This window comes from Oncorhynchus mykiss, chromosome 18 (genome assembly GCF_057628025.1).
Source record: "Oncorhynchus mykiss isolate SJ-2025 chromosome 18, ASM5762802v1, whole genome shotgun sequence".
Taxonomy (NCBI): domain Eukaryota; kingdom Metazoa; phylum Chordata; class Actinopteri; order Salmoniformes; family Salmonidae; genus Oncorhynchus; species Oncorhynchus mykiss.
In genome coordinates this window covers 40,955,054-40,976,168 of record NC_143039.1, presented here as the reverse complement: position 1 = coordinate 40,976,168, position 21,115 = coordinate 40,955,054, and the positions used below count along the sequence as shown (strand labels likewise).

Below are 21,115 nucleotides of genomic sequence, written 5' to 3'. Positions count from 1 at the left end.
CTTCTATCCATCAGGGATAAACTGTTTTTCCTCTAAGCATTGAAAAAAGTAGGCCTATTTTTGTTCATTATTATTATGTCTTTGCCCTGAAATATTCGCAGGTTAGCATTTTTCCGTCATTAATCTTGTTGTCACTAGCTGGCACAGCCACAAAGTCCTCAAATCTGATTTTGAACCCGAACCTTAACCACACTGCTAACCCTAATGCCTAACCCTAACCTTAAATGAAGACCAAAAAGCTACTTTTAGAACTTTTACAATATAACCAATTTTGTCTTTGCTGCTGGCCTATCTAAGGGGAAATTGCTCAGTTCTGCCTCCAGGACAAGACTCATGACAATAAACGTCAACCTGCGAAATATTCGGCTGTATACAGCTTTAGACACCGTCAGCAACCGAAGCTGGTGCAGACTAGAGTTGTCTTTGACTTTGAGGCCTGGTATATGGACTATTGGCAGTGGACACACTTGTGTGCTGTACCATTGCCTCTGTCGGACATTGCCTTCCAGGAATGGGTAAAGGGCTGAACATTAGTTCCATTAGTTACTGTACATCTAAAGCCTAGCTTCCTGCCATCCAGGACCTCTATACCAGGCGATGTCAGAGGAATGCCCTAAAAATTGTCAGACTCCAGCTACCATAGTCATAGACTGTACTCTCTGCTACCGTAGAGCAAGCGGTACCGGGGCGCCAAGTCTAGGTCCATGAGGCTTCTTAACAGCTTCTTGCCCTCAAGCCATAAGACTCCTGAACATCTAATCAAATGGCTACCCAGACTATTTGCATTGCCCTCACCCGCTTCTTTTACACTGCTGCTACTCTGTTTATTATCTATGCATAGTCACTTTATGTACTGTACATGTACTGTACATATTACCTTGTCTAACCGGTGACTCTGTACCGGTACTGTATATAGGCTCGCTATTGCTGCTGCTGCTCTTTAATTACTTGTTACTTTTATTTCTTATTTTTGTAGGTATTTTGTCTTAAAACTGCATTGTTGGTTAAAGGGCTTGTAAGTAAGCATTTCACTGTAAGGTCTACACCTCATGTGACAAATAAAATGTTATTTGATTTTACTGATGGCTCAAATAACAACAATTTTGCCCGTTCTGGATAAAGGACATGGTGGTCAGAACTCATCATTCCTGCTGTAGCTACCGGACACTGTATCAATGCACAGGTATGGGAGCCAACAACAAAGGCTGCTCTCTTTGAGGTTCTGCTTCTGGAACAAGTTGGCTTTGTCCAGGTTCTCTGAAACATGGAACTCTAAAAGGGCATTGGTTGAAAAGTACACCGGCTAGAAGGATAGCGTGTAATCAAAACTTAGCTGAGGAATTGGATCACCTAACACCACAAGGACTCCGCTAGGGAATATGGAGCCATTTTACCAGGCTCCCCATGAAACTATAGCTCTGGGATTTTTCTTCAATGAATGCATTTTTCTACTTGGGATTCAAACAACACTGTGCCAGGTTATTGACATTCTTGGAAGAAGTAAACATTTTCATTAAGCTTTTGATAAGATAATTTGTGCCTGGATGAAGTCGTTAGATTCCCCATTCAGATCAGATTCATACGCTGCGTCAATCTTCACACTAAGAACCACTTTTTTTTAAATGAGATCTTCTCATAAAAAACATTCACAGAAAAACGACTTCATGAGTAGCAACATTTCTCACCATTTGGAAAGTAGACTTGTCACCTGAAATGAACCCAGAGTGATTTGAGTAAATATCAAGCAGATGGTTTGACTGTTAAATAACCCAAACACTCATTTGGGGCCATCTCTGAATTTGGACTTGGATTATAGGAAACTGGGTTGTCTTTCTTTTCTCTATGCTGTTTCAAGCTTGTGCTAACCTGCATTCTGCCCAAAATGAGCCTTGTTACATTACCCTTTTTCCATGACCTGATTTACATCCCATCCCTCCCAGAGGCTTGTTAAGTTGTAGAGGTAGTAGTTGTAGTAGTTGTTAACTTAAAAGGACACCAGTTCCAGTTTAACAACGTCACTTGTAGATAAACTCAGAATTGAACCAATGGAAAATCGATCAAGCCAATGGCAGAATCCACCGTTTTTCCACCTGTACTCTGCACTTTGTTGTACCAGTAGAGTGATTCATCTGCCAGGCCATTTACACACTTTTTTTTAGTTTCCACAGTGTTCCTTCGCTCGTAGCTTCAGGCGGCGCTCGGATGTGAATGTCCCTTGACAGCTCTGTTCCCTGCAAAAATGCAGATTTGATGTCTATGGAATGAAGTGTCCATTTTTTTCTGGCAGATCACTGAGGCACATGTCGGTGAGTCTTTTGGGAGTTGTTTAGCAGCCAGCTCCTCTAAACCTCTAGCCACTAGATGAGTCGTTTGGGAGTTGTTTAGCAGCCAGCTCCTCTAAACCTCTAGCCACCAGACGTGCTTTTGGCACTATTCCAGTTAATGATTCTTTAAGGGTACATACCCACCTTGTTGAGACGCGTTTTTGGCCAATGTCTTTGACTTCCTCAAACATTACATTTTTCCTCCAATTACTGAGCTTATCTAGTTTAGCTGAGTCAAATGACATGTCCTTTGTTTTAAGTACATCATTTTGAATGTCATTCTGATTTTCTTAATTTTCCATTGGTTCAATTCTGAGATTATCTACAAGTGACAGGTCAGCTGACCCTGTTGTACCAGAAAGTGTAGCTGGTTCAGAGTACTGCAAGTCGTACCAGTTCTGGTGTTTTCCTTTGGCTTTTCCTGCTCGTCCAATGATGGTTGCTGTATGTGGAATACCACTTTCTCTGTCCATGTATTTAACAGTTTGTCCAGTTTTCAGATTGAAACAACCATGTTGTCTTTACACGTGGCTGTTGTTGAATGTTTTCCTCATTTTAACGCTCATCAGTATTAGCTGTGTCATGGTTGAAGGTCTCTGCTCCATTTCCTGTGTCAGTTTCAGTGTCCATATCATTGGATGCGACATCTGGTAGATTTGTGTCTGTTAATTTGTCCTTTTTGTCATTTACATTAGGAGGCTGATTCTCAGCAACAGCCCCTCCGTCTTGTTGATCATTTACTTTCCGCAATCTTGAGTGATGCACCCTGACAATGGTGCCTCCGTGACTCACAAATATCACCACACCATCCTTTGCACTCTTGACAGTCAACTCGTTTGTAGTACACTTTGTTTTCAGTCTCGTACTTCTCATCGGTGGGTCGACGCTGTTTACGTAGAGCAGAATTCTCTCTGAACACTCTCCTTCAGTGAATGCTTTTCTCGCTGCATGTAGTGCTGAAAGGTGCTGTCCCATCCATGCACTCACATTGTTCCCTTCTAGTTTTGGTGGCTTGTCAACAAGTACAGAGGGAAGATTAGGGTTCTGCCCCAACACTAGTTGTTGTGGGCTGTAACCATGAACATTGTGCATTGAGTTTTTTGCCATCAAAGCCCAATCTAGGGCTGTTTTCCAGTCACATCCATTGTCTTGCTTCACTTTCTGTGAGTGTTTGATTATGTCTCTCCAGAAGTCCATTTCTCTATGGACTGTATGCAGCAGTTGGCTTTACCTCCATGTTGAATTTCTCAGCCATTTCTCTTATTTCATTATTTAATTCTCCTCCATTGTAACTGTACAATTTCTGGGGCGGGCCTTGCACACTTATCCAGGAATGAATGAAGTGCTTGACGATTTCTCTGGGCTTCTTTGTATTCACAATGCTTCCAGCACTGAGGCATATGATTTGGTCAATCATGTGAAAGTACCACACACTGTGTCCTATCTCATGTAGATCTACAGCTACTGTTTCATCGTACTTGGAAGCCAGTGGCAAACCAAAAGCTGGTCTGGCATGTCTCAACACTGTTAAATATCTGCCGTAGAATGGACATACACTCATCATTATTCCTAGAACTGCTGAGTCATTTCTGAACTCAGTCAGCTGTAGCATGTCCAAACTGTTTGTGACGTTTTAAAATTGTTCTCATGTTCTCTGTCACTGTCAGAATCTCCATGTGCTCTGTTTCCATCAAAATCTAATATTTTACATAGACTCTGTAATGCCTTTGTCAAAAATGTTTACACAATAGTGGCTTGAGGTAGTAAGTTCAAGGGTCACTGGTTGTTTAAACATCACTGCCTTGTCATTTTTTATGTCTAGTACAGCCCCTGACTTCTTGAGGGAAGCTTTGCTTAATAGTACGGGGATACAGTGGCTTGTGAAAGTATTCACCCCCTTGGCACTTTTCCTATTTTGTTGCCTTACAACCTGGAATTAGAATAACTTTTGGGGGGTTTGTATCATCTTATTTACACATGCCTACCACTTTGAAGATAAAACATATTTTTTATTGTGAAACAAACCAGATAAGACTAAAAAAGTCAATACGTCATAGAGTACCCCCAAAGTCAATACGTCATAGAGCCAGCCACCTTTTGCAGCAATTATAGCTACATGTCTCTTGTCTCTCCTCTATAAGCTTGGCACATCTAGCCACTGGGATTTTTGCCCATTCTTCAAGGCAAACCCGCTCCAGCTCCTTCAAGTTAGATGGGTTCTGTGCTGTATACAATGCTTTGTAAGTATTTAATCTTTCAGCAATCTTTAAGTCATACCACAGATTCTCAATTGGATTGAGGTCTGGGCTTTGACTAGGCCATTCCAAGACATTTAAATGTTTCCTCTTAAACCACTTGAGTGTTGCTTTAGGGTCATTATCCTGCTGGAAGGTGAACCTCCGTCCCAGTCTCAAATCTCTGGAAGATTGAAACAGGTTTCCCTCAAGAATTTCTCTGTATTTAGCACCGTCCACCATTCCTTAAATTCTGACCAGTTTCCCAGGCCCTGCCAATGAAAAACATCCCCACAACATGGTGCTGCCACCACCATGCTTCACTTTTGGGATGGTGTTCTCGGGGTGATGAGAGGTGTTGGGTTTGCGCCACACATAGTGTTTTCCTTGATGACCAAAAAGCTACATTTTAGTCTCATCTGACCAGAGTACCTTCTTCCATATGTTTGGGGAGTCTCCCACATGCCTTTTGGCGAACACCAAATGTGTTTGCTTATTTATTTTCTTCAATCTCTGATGTGGAGCTTTGCAGCTCCTTCAGGGTTATCTTTGGTCTCTTTGTTGCCTCTGATTAATGACCTCCTTGTCTGGTCCGTGAGTTTTGGTGGGCGGTCCTCTCTTGGCAGGTTTGTTGTGGTGCCATATTCTTTCCATTTTTTTATAATGGACTTAATGGGGCTATGTGGGATATTAAAAGTTTCTGATATTTTTTATAACTCAACCCTTATCTGTACATCTCAACAACTTTGTCCCTGACCTGTTTGGAGAGCTCCTTGGTCTTCATGGTGCCGCTTGCTTAGTGTTGCAGACTCTGGGGCCTTTCAGAACAGGTTCATAAATACTGAGATCATGTGACACTTAGATTGCACAGAGGCGGACTTTATTTAACTAATAATGTGACTTCTGAAGGTAATTGGTTGCACCAGATCTTATTTAGGGGCTTCATAGGAAAGGGGGTGAATACGTATGCACGCACCATTTTTATGTTTCAAATAAATACTTATTTTTTCTTCTTCTTTTTTTTCACTTCACCAATTTGGACTATTTTGTGTATGTCCATTACATTAAATCCAAATAAAATCCATTTAAATTACAGGTTGTAATGCAACAAAATAGGAAAAATGCCAAAGTGTATGAATAGTTTTGCAAGGCACTGTATCTGCAGGCACCACCTCTGTTTCAATGAAACACTTAGTCTGACCGATTTCTGCTGTTATCTTGACTCTCTTGGTAGATTGGACGATTTCTACCATCTCCAAATGTCATAGCTCTATAGTTGGTGTGTCAATCATATTTTGTACGGCTTTCATATTTAGTTCACTGACAGTTATCAAGCCATTTTGCACCACACACTGTGCGTGTACATGCAGTATCAATCACAGCAGATCATAAGGATTCAACTATAAAGATCACGGTATCAGAAAACAGAGCAGTGTAACATTACACTCTCTCTGTGTTTACATGTTCCTCTGTTAGTTTAACTTGTTCATTTTTACGAGGACAGTCTTTAACCCAATGGTAAGTGCTTTGACAAATAGCACATGTTGATCTCCTTCCATACCTGTCCAGTGGATTTGTGCCGGGCAATGGCACTCTCGTCTGGTTGTCTTGACAACGTGACTTGTTGGTGCCTTTTCTCTGCTGGTCAGTGTAATATGCTGCATCACTCATTTGCACTCTGTTATTGGCACGACACCAAAACATGTTTTTAGTGCCAACTTCATTGAAGCAAATGTCAGCACAGTAGAAGCAGTGAAAGCTGTTGCTCCCTACCATCCAGACAGGTGGTACCTAGCAACTTGAAAGCTAACACTGCATCCAGGAGGACCATGTCTCCACCATCCAGACAGGTGGTATCTAGCAACTTGAAAGCTAACACTGCATCCAGGAGAACCATGTCTCCACCATCCAGACAGGCGGTATCTAGCAACTTGAAAGCTAACACTACATCCAGGAGAACCATGTCTCCACCATCCAGACAGGCGGTATCTAGCAACTTGAAAGCTAACACTGCATCCAGGAGAACCATGTCTCTACCATCCAGACAGGTGGTATCTAGCAACTTGAAAGCTAACACTACATCCAGGAGAACCATGTCGTACTTGCGCATCCTTGCGCATGTTCGAAATCAGTTATGTATTCCGTCATTGCAACCCGAAATGTCTCAAGTAACACGGTCAAAGTTTGATTATGCCTCGAAGGCCTTTCTCTTCTTTAAGAAACACAGAATCCAGTGCTCTGATCAACGTTCCCACACCGTCATCCTTGTTCAAATCCTCCACGGATATTTCCAGTGCTGTATCTCTCGCTCGTCCCTCGAGCGATAATACCATCGCAAGTGCTTGCTTTTTCTCGTCCAGATTAGTAACCTGTGTCCAGATTCCAACTTTCATACGACCTCTTCTTGTCGAAGCGAGGTGGCACATTGCAGTTAATAGCCATCCTCTGCTACAAAAGTTAACTTAAAATGACACAACAACTAGGTTCCAGTTTAACAACGTTTACTAAACCGTATTTTCACAAAACATGTTTGCCATTGTACTCAGACCAGGTCCATCAACAGTGAGACTACCACCAGGCGTACTAATAACAGAGTGACGGTGCCGTAGTGGCAGAAATATAAGGATACTGAAAACATGAACTTAACAGGTAGTGAGTAGCTGTGAATTTGTGGGTTGTAGTAGGAGACTCGGGCTGTAATATTTCACACCCCAGTGAATCTCCACATGATCAAACCTCTGCTCAGTCTCATGGAAACACAGCACACCAACACTCACTGGGTGTCGAAACCCAACACCCCCTGATGAAATCCATCACATCATCCATGTGAACACTGGGAGTGCTGCCATCATGCTGTTGCCTTTCACTGGCAGGTTCCATCACCATCCGACCAGCTCAGGAACTAGACCACATGACTCCAGCAGTGCTGCCTGTCACAACTGGCTGATGTGAACCCATCAGACGCCTGGACCCAGTGAATAGAGCAGCACCACTGGGCATTTAGACATCCACGGCTCAAAGGTTTGGTCAGGTCAGGCTATTTCTATACTCATTGTCTCTCCAGTGGGAAATGAGGGGAGGCAGTTTATCTCTGCCTAGTGTCTACCTCCACACTGGCTGCCATTTTGAACCAAGCTATTTTAGTTTGTCCACTCTCTGTGGACCCTCTATTCCTTTGGTCTGGAGTCTTAAGACAAGTGGATGTAATGTGTATACAAAGCATATTTATATATATATATATATATATATATATATATATATATATCAAAATAATAGAACAAAATAATAGAAGCTCGTGACAGTTTTCCAGTAAAGGAGGCTGGTCCCTGACAGAGGGAGACTGTGGCCTAATTCAGTCAGGCTATCTCTACTGATTGGCTGTCTGTCTCTTTCTCTCTCTAAGTCGAGGTTGTGTTAAATCAACCGTGAGTGTGAAGTCTCACGTCTGCCACCTGAGAGGGATTTGTTTTTAGATTCTACTGCAGCGTACTGTATTGGGCTCTGTAGGAAATACTCTTAGGCTTGATGACCCGGGGCTACAACGCTTTTTCTCCTTTTTTCTCTCTCTTACTATTCCGTCTTTCTCTTTCCTTCCATCTCTCTCTCTTTCCTTCCTTCCACCTCTCTCTCTTTCCTTCCTTCCATCTCTCTCTCTTTCCTTCCTTCCATCTCTCTCTCTTTCCTTCCTTCCATCTCTCTCTCTTTCCTTCCTTCCATCTCTCTCTCTTTCCTTCCTTCCATCTCTCTCTCTTTCCTTCCTTCCTTCCATCTCTCTCTCTTTCCTTCCTTCCATCTCTCTCTCTCCTTCCTTCCATCTCTCTCTCTCTCTCTCCTTCCATCTCTCTCTCTCTCTCTCCTTCCTTCTCTCTCTCTCTCTCCTTCCTTCCATCTCTCTCTCCTTCCTTCCATCTCTCTCTCTCTCTCTCCTTCCATCTCTCTCTCTCTCCTTCCTTCCATCTCTCTCTCTCTCTCTCCTTCCTTCCTTCCTTCCATCTCTCTCTCTTTCCTTCCTTCCTTCTCTCTCCTTCCTTCCTTCCATCTCTCTCTCTCTCTCTGTCTCTCCTTCCTTCCATCTCTCTGTCTCTCCTTCCTTCCATCTATGTCTTTCCTTCCATCTCTCTCTCTCTTTCCTTCCATCTCTCTCTCCGGAGGTGTTTCTATGTAAAACACCACAGCTGTCTGAGGACTGAAACTTGACTGAGTGTAAAGGCGACGGGTTGTTAACAACAAAAAGGTGTGTATGTGCTGCCCATGGCGTGGGGCTCTACACACTATGCCCATGTTAAGCCTAGTGAAAATCAGGGCTGACTCCTCATGATAGGACACAGGGCCTCTGTCTGAATGGTGGGATGGATGAGAGTTGTGGACTGATCCACTGAGCTGCAGCTACTTCAGTCACATACATGGGGGTCAGTCCGGTAACAGTTGTTTGTGTTTTTGAAGGAGAACGTAACATTGCAGTGCAGTCCCAATAGAAAAGCATTTAGTCACTGATTTAATTGTAGTGTTTGATGTACAAAATCTCTTGACGATAAAAAATATCCTCAGAGGGTAGTCCTATCAATAACATCCCATTTCTGTATTGTAGTTTGATTGGCTACGTATTCCGCATTAATGGAAGTACCACAAATATACCCCTGGCTGTAATGGCTCTCACTGAATCTGTCAGTCAGCAAAACAATGGATGTGCCATTGAAGAGTGGGCTGCTGTGTGTTTGTGTGTTGGAATATTAATTAACTGAACAAGACAAAGGGTGGCTACTTTGAAGAATCTCAAATATATAAAATATATTTTGGTGTGTTTAACACTTTATTTTGTGTTATTTCATAGTTTTGATGTCTTCACTATTTTTCTACAATGTGGAAAATAGTATAACATTTAAGGAAAACCCTTGAATTAGTAGGTGTGTGCAAACCTTGAACTGGTAATGTACAGTACATGTAAACATGGGTGTAAAGTGACTGGTAGCAGGAATATAAATACTTATGGTAATATACTAGTGGTAATACAGTGCCTTCAGAAAGTATTCATACCCCTTGACATATTCCACATTTTGTTGAGTTAGACTGAATTCAAAATTGATTACATAATAATTTTTTATTCTCCCATGTACACATAATATCCCATAATGACAAAGTGAAAACCGGTTTTTAGAAATGTTTGCAAATTTATTGAAAATGAAAGTCTTCACACCCCTGAGTTAATACATGTTAGAATCACCTTTGGCAGCGATTACAGTTGAGTCTTTCTGGGTAAGTTTCTAACAGCTTTGCATACAGTGCACATAAATCCAATGACAAGCATAGCCATAACATGATGCAGCCACCACCATGTTTGAACATTTGAAGAGTGGTACTCAGTGATGTGTTGGATTTGCCCCAAACATACCGTTTTGTATTTAGGACATAAAGTTTATTTTCTTTGTCACATTTGTAGCAGTAACTATAATGTTGTTGGTCCATCCTCAGTTTTCTCCTATCACCATTGGCCTCATGGTGAGTCGTATCTGTACTATCCGGCAACTGAATTAGGAATGATGCCTGTATCTTTGTAGTGAGAACTTCACCGTCCTCAAAGGGATATTCAATGTCTGCTTTTTACATTTTGCATCCATCTACTAATAGGTGCCCTTCTTTTGCGAGGCATTGGAGAACGTCCCTGGACTTCGTGGTTGAATCTGTTTTGAAATTCACTCCTCGAACTGAGGGACCTTACAAAGTATTATTTAACATGATTACTCCTGAACTAATTTAGGCTTGCCATATCAAAGGGGTTGAATACTTATTGACTGAAGACATTTCTCAATTTAATCCATTTTAAATTCAGGCTGTAAAAAAATAAAAATGTGGAAAAAGTCTAGGGGTGTGAATACTTTCTGAATGTAATGTATATACTGTACATGTAAACAAGAGGAATAGTGACGAGTAGCTGCTAGCTAGAATTGGCACTGTGGTTTACAGGCTTTTCATGTCGTTTTCAGCCTCCCAGAGGTGAGTCATACAAGGATCCAACCCCAAATGATGAATCTATGACGCATGGAGAAAATCATAGTACCTTTTTGAGTTCTTCAGTAATTAGTCAAAACACATTTATGATGCAGAACATGTATTCCTCAATTCTACATAATCATCTATTCATGTCTGTCAAATATAACCCCTTCAACTTTTAGTTGTTGATACAGTTGGCAGCTAAGGTTGAAGAGTGGTAGCTAAAGTTTAGGGGGTACATGTATGAGTCAATGTATTATATCTAAATGTGAAAGTTACTCTGAAAAAGTGGGTTTATTAGTTCATGATAATAGGTCACTATTGGTGTCAATGAGTATGCTGTTGAATTCAAACATATGATTTCACTATATACAGTTGAAGTTGGAAATGTACATACACTCAGGTTGGAGTCATTAAAACTTGTTATTCAATCCCTCCACAAATTTTTTGTTAAACAAAATATACTTTTGGCAAGTCGGTTAGGACGTCTACTACGTAAGTCATTTTTCCAACAATTGTTTACAGACAGATTATTTCACTTATAATTCACTGTATCACAATTCCAGTGGGTCAGAAGTTTACATACACTAAGTTGACTGTGCCTTTAAACAGCTTGGAAAATTCCACAAAATGGTGTTATGGCTATAGAAGCTTCTTTAGAAGCTTTAGAAGCTAATTGGCATAATTTGAGTCAGTTGGAGGTGTACCTGTGGATGTATTTCAAGGCCTACCTTCAACTCATTGCCTCTTTGCTTAACATCATGGGAAAATCAAAAGAAATCAGCCAAGACCTCAGAAAAAAAAATTGTAGACCTCCACAAGTCTGGTTCATCCAGCAATTTCCAAATGCCTGAAAGAATCACATTCATCTGTACAAACAATAGTACGCAAGTATAAACACCGTGGGACTGCGCATCCGTCATACCTCTCAGGAAGGAGACTGGTTCTGTCTCCTAGAGATGAATGTACTTTGGTGAGAAAAGTGAAAATCAATCCCAGAACAACAGCAAAGGACCTTGTGAAGATGCTGGAGGAAACAGGTACAAAAGTGTCTATATCCACAGCAAAACGAGTCCTATATCGACATAACCTGAAATGGCCACTCAGCAAGGAAGAAGCCACTGTTCCAAAACCACCATAAAAAAGCTAGACTACGGTTTGCAACTGCACATGGGGACAAAGATCGTACTTTTTGGAGAAATGTCCTCTGGTCTGATGAAACAAAAATAGAACTGTTTGGCCATAATGACCATCGTTTTGCTTGGAGGAAAAAGGGGGAGGCTTGCAAGCCGAAGAACATCATCCCAACTGTGAAGCACGGGGGTGGCAGCATCATGTTTTCGGGGTGCTTTGCTGCAAGAGGGACTGGTGCACTTCACAAAATAGATTGCATCATGCGGGAGGAAATGTATGTGGATATATTGAAGCAACATCTCAAGACATCAGACAGGAAGTTAAAGCTTGGTCTCAAATGGGTCTTCCAAATAGACAATGGCCCCAAGCATACTTCCAAAGTTGTGGCAAAATGGCTTAAGGACAACATTTGTGGGCAGAACTGAAAAAGCGTGTGCGAGCAGGGAGGCCTACAAACCTGACTCAGTTACACCAGCTCTGTTAGGAGGAATGGGCCAAAATTCACCCAACTTATTGTGGGAATCTTGTGGAAGGCTACCCAAAATGTTTTACCCAGATGTAACAATTTAAAGGCAATGCAATCAAAATTCTAGTTGAGTAAACTTATGACCCACTGGGAATTTGATGAAAGAAATAAAAACTGAAATAAATCATTATCTCTACTATTATTCTGACATTTCACATTCTTAAAATGAAGTGGTGATCCTAACTGACCTGACAGGGAATTGTTACTAGGATTAAATGTCAGGAATTGTGAAAAACTGAGTTTAAATGTATTTGGCAAAGGTGTATGTAAACTTCCGACTTCAACTGTACATCTAAATACTCAAGCAAAACACCTACAAACTGTCTGGGGTACTAACAAATGGCCAGACAAGTGCCCAGGAGTGTTTTGGGGTGAACTTCCTCTTTAAACAAAGTAAACATCACTGAAATATTGTATTCTGAATACTCTGTGATCCTTTGTTTTGATTACAAAGCCCTGTCCAGGTAATTTGGGACAGCAAATAAATGTTGTTCAGTCATTATCCAAGTTTCAAAGTTACAGAAAGTACAGATCCATTTCCTTGCCTCTCTGGTATGAGGAATTGAATGAAATAGCTGTCATTATTCCTCTACTAGCAATCTACTCTGCATACAGAATAGTGATGCTGGGACTATTGTATTATACCTGCCAAAATGTTGCATGGGGTATTGGAAATGCATAAAACCACCTGATTTCTGCTAACACAAGCACTTTAAATCACATTTTTCCTCGCCACACTCTTACCCCCTGCCAAGATGAAGTGCTTTCTCCTGATGTTAAACGCCATTTTAAACATCATGTTTTTACTGCTTCTGTTCTTCCTGAATCAGAAGAACAAGTCTAATGACACTGATGCTGCTTTAAAAAACGGAGAATAAGCATAGAGTCAAGAGTGTATGGAAACTCCAAGAGCTACACACTTCACCTTGGCTTGTGTATGGGGTTACAAAGGCAATGTCACAGACGAGTCGAGGTGTGAAATAAATAATTCTCTCTACTATTATTCTTAAAATAAAGTGGTGATCCTAAAAGTTTACTTCTATTTTCTCCAACACCCTCACTCATTTTTTTGAAATTGACCCACACCCTCTAACCTTGTCTTGTCCTCCCTCAGGTGATGAGCCAAGCAGAGGGTCAACAGAAGAACCTGGTCCAGTCCATCGAGTCCCTCCCCACGCGAGGACCCCTTTCCTGCCTGGACCAGGACCTCCTGCTCCTCAAAGCCACGTCAGCTGCCACCATGAGCTGCCTGGGAGAATGCCTGAACATCCTGCAACAGACCCAGACCCACAGCCAGCCCCAGGCCTCCCAGCCCAACCACACCTGCGGTCCCTCCTCCGGTGAGTCCGCCACAGGCATCCCCCACCCGTCTCCCCTTAGACCCCGACAGCAGCTGCAAGGGCCTTAAAGGAGAACATGGTTCTGAGAGAAGCCTTACTTGGCATACAAACTAGATTCATGAGAGAGAATCTGGTACTTACAGGTATCCAAGAGAAAGAAGGAGAAGTTCCTGAATCTGTAGTTAGAGAGTTCCTCCTTACAGCGCTTCAGATTCTATCAGATTGCTATCGACAAAATCCAACTCGAACGTGTACACTGCTTCGGACAGAGAGGGCAGAGGTATGAACGCCCAATCGTTGCCAAATGTGCTTTCTTTAAAGATAAAATAATGGTTAAAAGTCTGGGTAAAATACTTGCTGGCCCGAAAATAGGCATGAATGACCAGTTCCCGAAGGAAATTGCAGAACGGCGCAAAGTTCTGTATCCAATTTTCAAGGAAAATAGATTGAAAGGGCTCTCGTCATCGATAAACTGTATATTGACAACCAGTTGTTCAGAGACACAAAGACCACGCGATTCTAAAAATCACAAAGATCTCATAGAGGAGACAAATAATGAAACACACAATTCTAGCCTTGTTACGGGATTGAATAATATAAAAAAATAAGTATATATATATATATATAGCTTTTCTATTTATCTTCAAATATAACTAATTGGAACACAAAAGCACATTCAACATGGCAGAGATAAAAACACAGCAGATAGAAGGCACGGTATGTGTGGATGTATTGAGATGGATGGTGTGGTGTGTGTGTGCTTTTTGGTGTTTGGGTAAGTGTGGCGTTAAGTGAATGAGAAAGGAAATGGTTGCATATCCCAGAACCAATGTCTGTCTGTGAGCAGGGGTTGTGAGAGAGCTTTCAATTTTGTGCAGACGAGGGATATAAACTTAGCGAACATGATTAACATAAATTGAATAATGTGTCCCTGAACAAAGGGGGGGGGGTCAACATTAAAATTAACAGTCAGCTGCATTAATTACTGCAGTGCATCTCCTCCGCATGGACTGCGCCAGATTTGCCAGTTCTTGCTGTGAGATGTTACCCCACTCTTCCACCAGCTGGAAATTCCTGGACATTTCTGGGGGTAATGGCCCTAGCCCTCCGATCTCAGGTCCCAGACATGCTCAATGGGATTGCGATCCGGGCTCTTCGCTGGCCATGGCAGAACACTGACATTCCTGTCTTGCAGGAAATCACGCACAGAACGAGCAGTATGGCTGGTGGCATTGTCATGCTGGAGGGTCATGTCAGGATGAGCCTGCAGGAAGGGTACCACATGAGGGAGGAGGATGTCTTCCCTGTAACACACAGCGTTGAGATTGCCTGCAATGACAACAAGCTCAGCCCAATGATGTTGTGACACACCGCCCCAGACCATGACAGACCCTCCACCTCCAAATCGATCCCACTCCAGAGTACAGGGCTCATTCCTTCGACGATAAACGCGAATCCGACCATCACTCCTCTTGGTGAGACAAAACCGCGACTCTTCATTGAAGAGCACTTTTTGCCAGTCCTGTCTGGTCCAGCGACGGTGGGTTTTTGCCCATAGGCGACGTTGTTGCCGGTGATGTCTGGTAAGGACCTGCCTTACAACAGGCCTACAAGCCCTCAGTCCAGCCTCTCTCAGGCTATTGCGGACAGTCTGAGCACTGATGGAGGGATTGTGCGTTCTTGGTGAAACTCGGCAGTTGTTGCCATCCTGTACCTGTCCCGCAGGTGTGATGTTCGGATGTACCGATCCTATGCAGGTGTTGTTACACGTGGTCTGCCACTGCGAGGACGATCAGCTGTCAGTCCTGTCTCCCTGTAGCACTGTCTTAGGCATCTCACAGTACGGACATTTCAATTTCTTGCCCTGGCCACATCTGCAGTCCTCATGCCTCCTTGCAGCATTCCTAAGGCACGTTCACGCAAATGAGCAGGGACCCTGGACATCTTTCTTTTGGTGTTTTTCACCAAAATAAATATGAAAGGCCTCTTTAGTGTCCTAAGGTTTCATAACTGTGACCTTAATTGCCTACCGTCTGTAAGCTGTTAGTGTCTTAACGACCGTTCCACAGGTGCATGTTCATTAATTGTTTATGGTTCATTGAACAAACATGGGAAACAGTGTTTAAACCCTTTACAATGAAGATCTGTGAAGTTATTTGGATTTTACATTTTAGTTTACTTTTTATAATGAATAATACATCTTATGTATTTATTGCCCTATCATGGTGGAACAGCATTTTTTTAAAATAAATTATACATCTCATTTATTTATTGTCCCATCATGGGGAACTACATTTTTAAAATAAATTATACATCTCATTTATTTATTGTCCCATCATGGGGAACTACATTTTTAAAATAAATTATACATCTCATTTATTTATTGTCCCATCATGGGGAACTACATTTTTAAAATAAATTATACATCTCATTTATTTATTGTCCCATCATGGGGAACTACATTTTTTAAATAAATTATACATCGAATGTATTTATTTATGACCCTATATTGATGGAACGGTCCACAACCCTATACCCTAGACACCCACCTGAATGACCCAGATACTAAGGAGAAGTCCCTAGCTGTTTTATGGGCCTGCTGTAAGTGATCTGTATGCAGCCGAAATGTGGTCAGAGACCTAGAGCAGCACTGCCCCCTCAAGATTCTGAGCCTGCTTGGCAGGGTTGGTAATGCAAAGCCAAAGCCCCCTAAAGGGAGAACATACTATACAAGGAAACTCTCAAAGCTGCTAATGAGAACCTTGACGACCTTGTACCTAGCCGGTGGGGATTCCGGTGGGGTGCCCCCACCCAGGCAGTGGCAGTACTGGCAACACTAGCTGCAGTAACCCATGGGGAGGAGGTCACACTCGGACATTCAGAGAGGGGGTATATTATTGTGGCCCTGGTGGCACAAAATCAAAGGTCTGACTGCACTGAGATGCTTGGGAATATGGTCAATACGGGGGACTGTGTTGTGGGTGTTTCAGGGGAAGGGGGTTTATCTCCATCATCTAGGACGTGGCAATGGTTAATGAAATCTCCCCACTTCTGCCCATTTTTTGCTCAGTCTTGCAGGCCTTCTCATACAGCTGCAACTGTATATGCATTTGTAAATCAAGATCTTTCTTGAATTGGGCTCTGGGATGGTGCAACTGTTAAGTCTATGGTTGTTGTGGGGGAAAGGGGTAGTGTGTGTGTGTGTGTGTGTGTGTGTGTACGTACAGTGGGGCAAAAAAGTATTTAGTCAGCCACCAATTGCAAGTTCTCCCAATTAAAAAGATGAGAGAGGCCTGTAATTTATCATAGGTACACTTCAACTATGACAGACAAAATTAGAAAAAAAAAATCCAGAAAATCACATTGTATGATTTTTTATGAATTTATTTGCAAATTATGGTGGAAAATAAGTATTTGGTCACCTACAAACAAGCAAGATTTCTGGCTCTCACAGACCTGTAACTTCTTCTTTAAGAGGCTCCTCTGTCCTCCACTCGTTACCTGTATTAATGGCACCTGTTTGAACTTGTTATCAGTATAAAAGACACCTGTCCACAACCTCAAACAGTCACAGAGCTGTCAAAGGACACCAGAAACAAAATTGTAGACCTGCACCAGGCTGGGAAGACTGAATCTGCAATAGGTAAGCAGCTTGGTTTGAAGAAATCAACTGTGGGAGCAATTATTAGGAAATGAAAGACATACAAGACCACTGATAATCTCCCTCGATCTGGGGCTCCACGCAAGATCTCACCCCGTGGGGTCAAAATGATCACAAGAACGGTGAGCAAAAATCCCAGAACCACACGGGGGGACCTAGTGAATATCTCACCCCGTGGGGTCAAAATGATCACAAGAACGGTGAGCAAAAATCCCAGAACCACACGGGGGGACCTAGTGAATGACCTGCAGAGAGCTGGGACCAAAGTAACAAAGCCTACCATCAGTAACACACTACGCCGCCAGGAACTCAAATCCTGCAATGCCAGACGTGTCCCCCTGCTTAAGACAGTACATATCCAGGCCTGTCTGAAGTTTGCTAGAGAGCATTTAGATGATCCAGAAGAAGATTGGGAGAATGTCATGAGGTCAGATGAAACCAAAATATAACTTTTTGGTAAAAACTCAACTCGTCGTGTTTGGAGGACAAAGAATGCTGAGTTGCATCCAAAGAACACCATACCTACTGTGAAGCATGGGGGTGGAAACATCATGCTTTGGGGCTGTTTTTCTGCAAAGGGACCAGGACGACTGATCCGTGTAAAGGAAAGAATGAATGTGGCCATGTATCGTGAGATTTTGAGTGAAAACCTCCTTCCATCAGCAAGGGCATTGAAGATGAAACGTGGCTGGGTCTTTCAGCATGACAATGATCCCAAACACACCACCCGGGCAACGAAGGAGTGGCTTCGTAAGAAGCATTTCAAGGTCCTGGAGTGGCCTAGCCAGTCTCCAGATCACAACCCCATAGAACATCTTTGGAGGGAGTTAAGTCTGTGTTGCCCAGCAACAGCCCCAAAACATCACTGCTCTAGAGGAGATCTGTATGGAAGAATGGCCAAAATACCAGCAACAGTGTGTGAAAGACTTACAGACAATGTTTGACCTCTGTCATTGCCAACAAAGGGTATATAACAAAGTATTGAGAAACTTTTGTTATTGACCAAATATTTATTTTCCACCATAATTTGCAAATAAATTCATTAAAAATCCTAGAATGTGATTTTCTGGAATTACAGGCCTCTATCATCTTTTTAAGTGGGAGAACTTGCACAATTGGTGGCTGACTAAATACATTTTTAGCCCACTGTGTGTGTGTGTGTGTGTGTGGGTGTGTGTCCCACAACTGTTGCGAGGGAGTAAAAGACGTTATGGACAATATAGGATGAGTCACAATAATTGTTTGATATCATAATAATAATTGTTTGCCATAATGTTCAGATAATGTTGTAAATGACTAGAGCAGTACTTATGAACAACCAACCTCTGTCTGGTGCAAGTAGATGTAATGGTTTGGCTGGGAATGAGGATGATGGTTGGGATGGGGGTTGTTTCTCTCCGTCTCCTTATGTCTTCTCTTCTGGTGTTCTTATTTATGTCCTAACAGTCACCCTGCCCTGTACGTCAGACAGGGGGTGGTGTGGAGTGGGACCGCCAGGCCGCAAGTACAAACCAGTTTCTTTACACTGCCTTGCTCACAACGCGTTGTCTTGTGGGGGACCTGCTGTGCCCCGGTGCCACCTTCACTAGATTAGGACTGTGGCACACTGGCATTGGAGTGTTTGGGGGGGGGCAACATCCATTCCACACTGTCCTGAGCCAACCCTTGCAACAGCCACTGCATGGGCAGGGTCACATTGTTGCACGGCGCCCGACAAACGCCAAGCACGAGGTCGGACCACAAATTAGCTGACTGGCACCGTCCCTGCGGGTCACCCCCTTAGAAATCTCTTTGGCGTTGTGGGTACTGTATGCCTGGAGCTTTTTAAAGGTCTTTGTGAAACTTACGGAAACCCTGTACGTTCTATTGGGTGGCCTACTGAGTGATGTCGTGGAGGATCTGGCTGCTCGTTGCTTTCTTGGTTCTCATGCTCCCACTACTACACAGCTTGCTGACGGTCCATTTCAAATGCTTAACGTGGAGCGTTTCCTTTTTGGAGATCAAAATCCATGAAGGAATGAATTGCCTCGCCAAGAGTTTTATTTGATCCCCATCGTGAAATAACTAGCAAATGTGCCATGTCTCCAAATGGTACTAGGGGCAAATCAAGTGGCATTTCACATAAATGAATGAGAGGGCTGAGTGTGTTTTGACATCTTTCTTATATGGGAGGAGGGAGAATGTGTCAGTTACTTGAACTCTGTGAAGCGTTCAATCTGCATTTAACTCTAATGAACTCATCCTCTGCAGCAGAGGTAACTCTGGGTCTTCTTTTCCTGTGGCAGGTCCTCATTAGAGCCAGTAAAGCGGCACAAATGAGGCGCATTGAGGTCCCAGCCCTGAAATGGAAGACAAAGCCATTTTGAAAAGCATACAGTAGTGCATGAATTTTTCTGTACAACACTCCTGGCCTGCAGCGTAACCCTGTTCACACCCACGTCTGTTTTCATTGACACACTCTCTCTTTTAGGTGCTTCTTCTGCTTTTGGTGGTGCATCATCTTCATTGTGTGACCATCACTAAGCTCCCAGCTGTTCAGTGACAGCCACTGGATATCATCCAGATTTGAATAGGGAGGACACAATTATTAATTCCTGGCACGAGAAAATGTATTTTCTTTCCCCAAAAGAATGGACAACTGCAGTGATAATTCCCCCCCCCCCCTACAATCTCTCTCTCACTCTCATGGTCTACCTGAACAACATTTGAATAACTGTTCATAGAATAACAGCCCGAATTGCATCACATATAACAAATGTTTTATGCTCTTACAAAGGATATTTAATTAGTTCCTTCACTTCTTATCTTTGTTCCTTGAACACATGTACATTTATTTTAACTACAGACTAAATAGGTAGAGAAAATGCAACACAAGCAGGGACCTCAGCAATGCAAAATATGCTGGTCCTCCGCAGTGCTGCCACTTGTTATACAGTACTCTCTTATGTGCATGCATTTTTAAATGGAGGATACCATTCGCTACAGTAGGGGTTTGCTGCCCAGAGTACTGAGGGCTCTGCCTGCCAGATCAACAGAAGCCTGCATGGAGGGCAGTGTCAAAGCATTCTGACACCCTGGGCACCTCGCCAGTCGACTCGGCTCAACTGGACCATCAATAATGGACACGAGAGAGTAGAGAGACGAAGGTGCATTAGAGTTAACCCAATCTCAACTGGGGGAGGAATGGAATTTGGAAACGGTCCTCAGCAGCGCTCTACTTACAGGGTCTTGATTGCGTGGACATTAAGGTAGGCCGCAGCCTGCGTTTCAGCTCATCCTACGAGACAAGTAGCTGAACTTGCGTGGGTGTACACTAATTATAGACCGGAGTCATGTGACTTGACCAATCACGTGTCAAGGCGGGCACTGCAGAGCTTAGCATCTCAAACAGACACTATTTGTATGGTCTTTCATTTGGTCGGGTTATTTGTGCTCATCAAAATGGTTAAACAACTGAAACGGTCCCATGCCGCTGGTAGATCATGTTAGATTTGGCCATACGCATACAGGTGGGCACTGAATGACATGCAGGGGGAAGGGGAACAAATTAAATACACAGGTTACAATTACCTCCCTCTCCATTTCTAGTCCTTGATATCTGGGAAGTCGTGACTTGTATTTTAACAAGAAAAATAAATCACCTCATCATAGGCACAAACACAACACAAAGACATCTTGCTCACAGTTGACAGTTTCCATAACTTGCTCATATCCTAAATGTATTCACACAGTATGTAGGTCTAGTTCTTATCAAATACATTTACAAATGACCAGTCATTTTCTGACCAATGTCTGTCAGAATGCATTGTTCCATTTGGATTCTTCCTATCATTTTGGAAACGGCTCACTCTCGTCCCCGAGTGGAAGAATGTGATTGTTCTATTCTCGCATTCCTTCCCATATTCTAT

At 42.7% G+C, this 21,115-nt stretch overlaps 1 protein-coding gene across 1 annotated transcript in view; it reads left to right on the top strand.

Moving 5' to 3' along the window:
* Positions 1 to 21,115, top strand: part of LOC110496796 (oxysterol-binding protein-related protein 10) — a 138,834-nt gene that overhangs the window by 80,788 nt on the left and 36,931 nt on the right. The window contains exon 6 of the mRNA XM_036952521.2: positions 13,321 to 13,546. Within this exon, the coding sequence (XP_036808416.2) occupies positions 13,321 to 13,546 (226 nt within the window). The remainder of the gene's footprint in view (positions 1 to 13,320; positions 13,547 to 21,115) is intronic.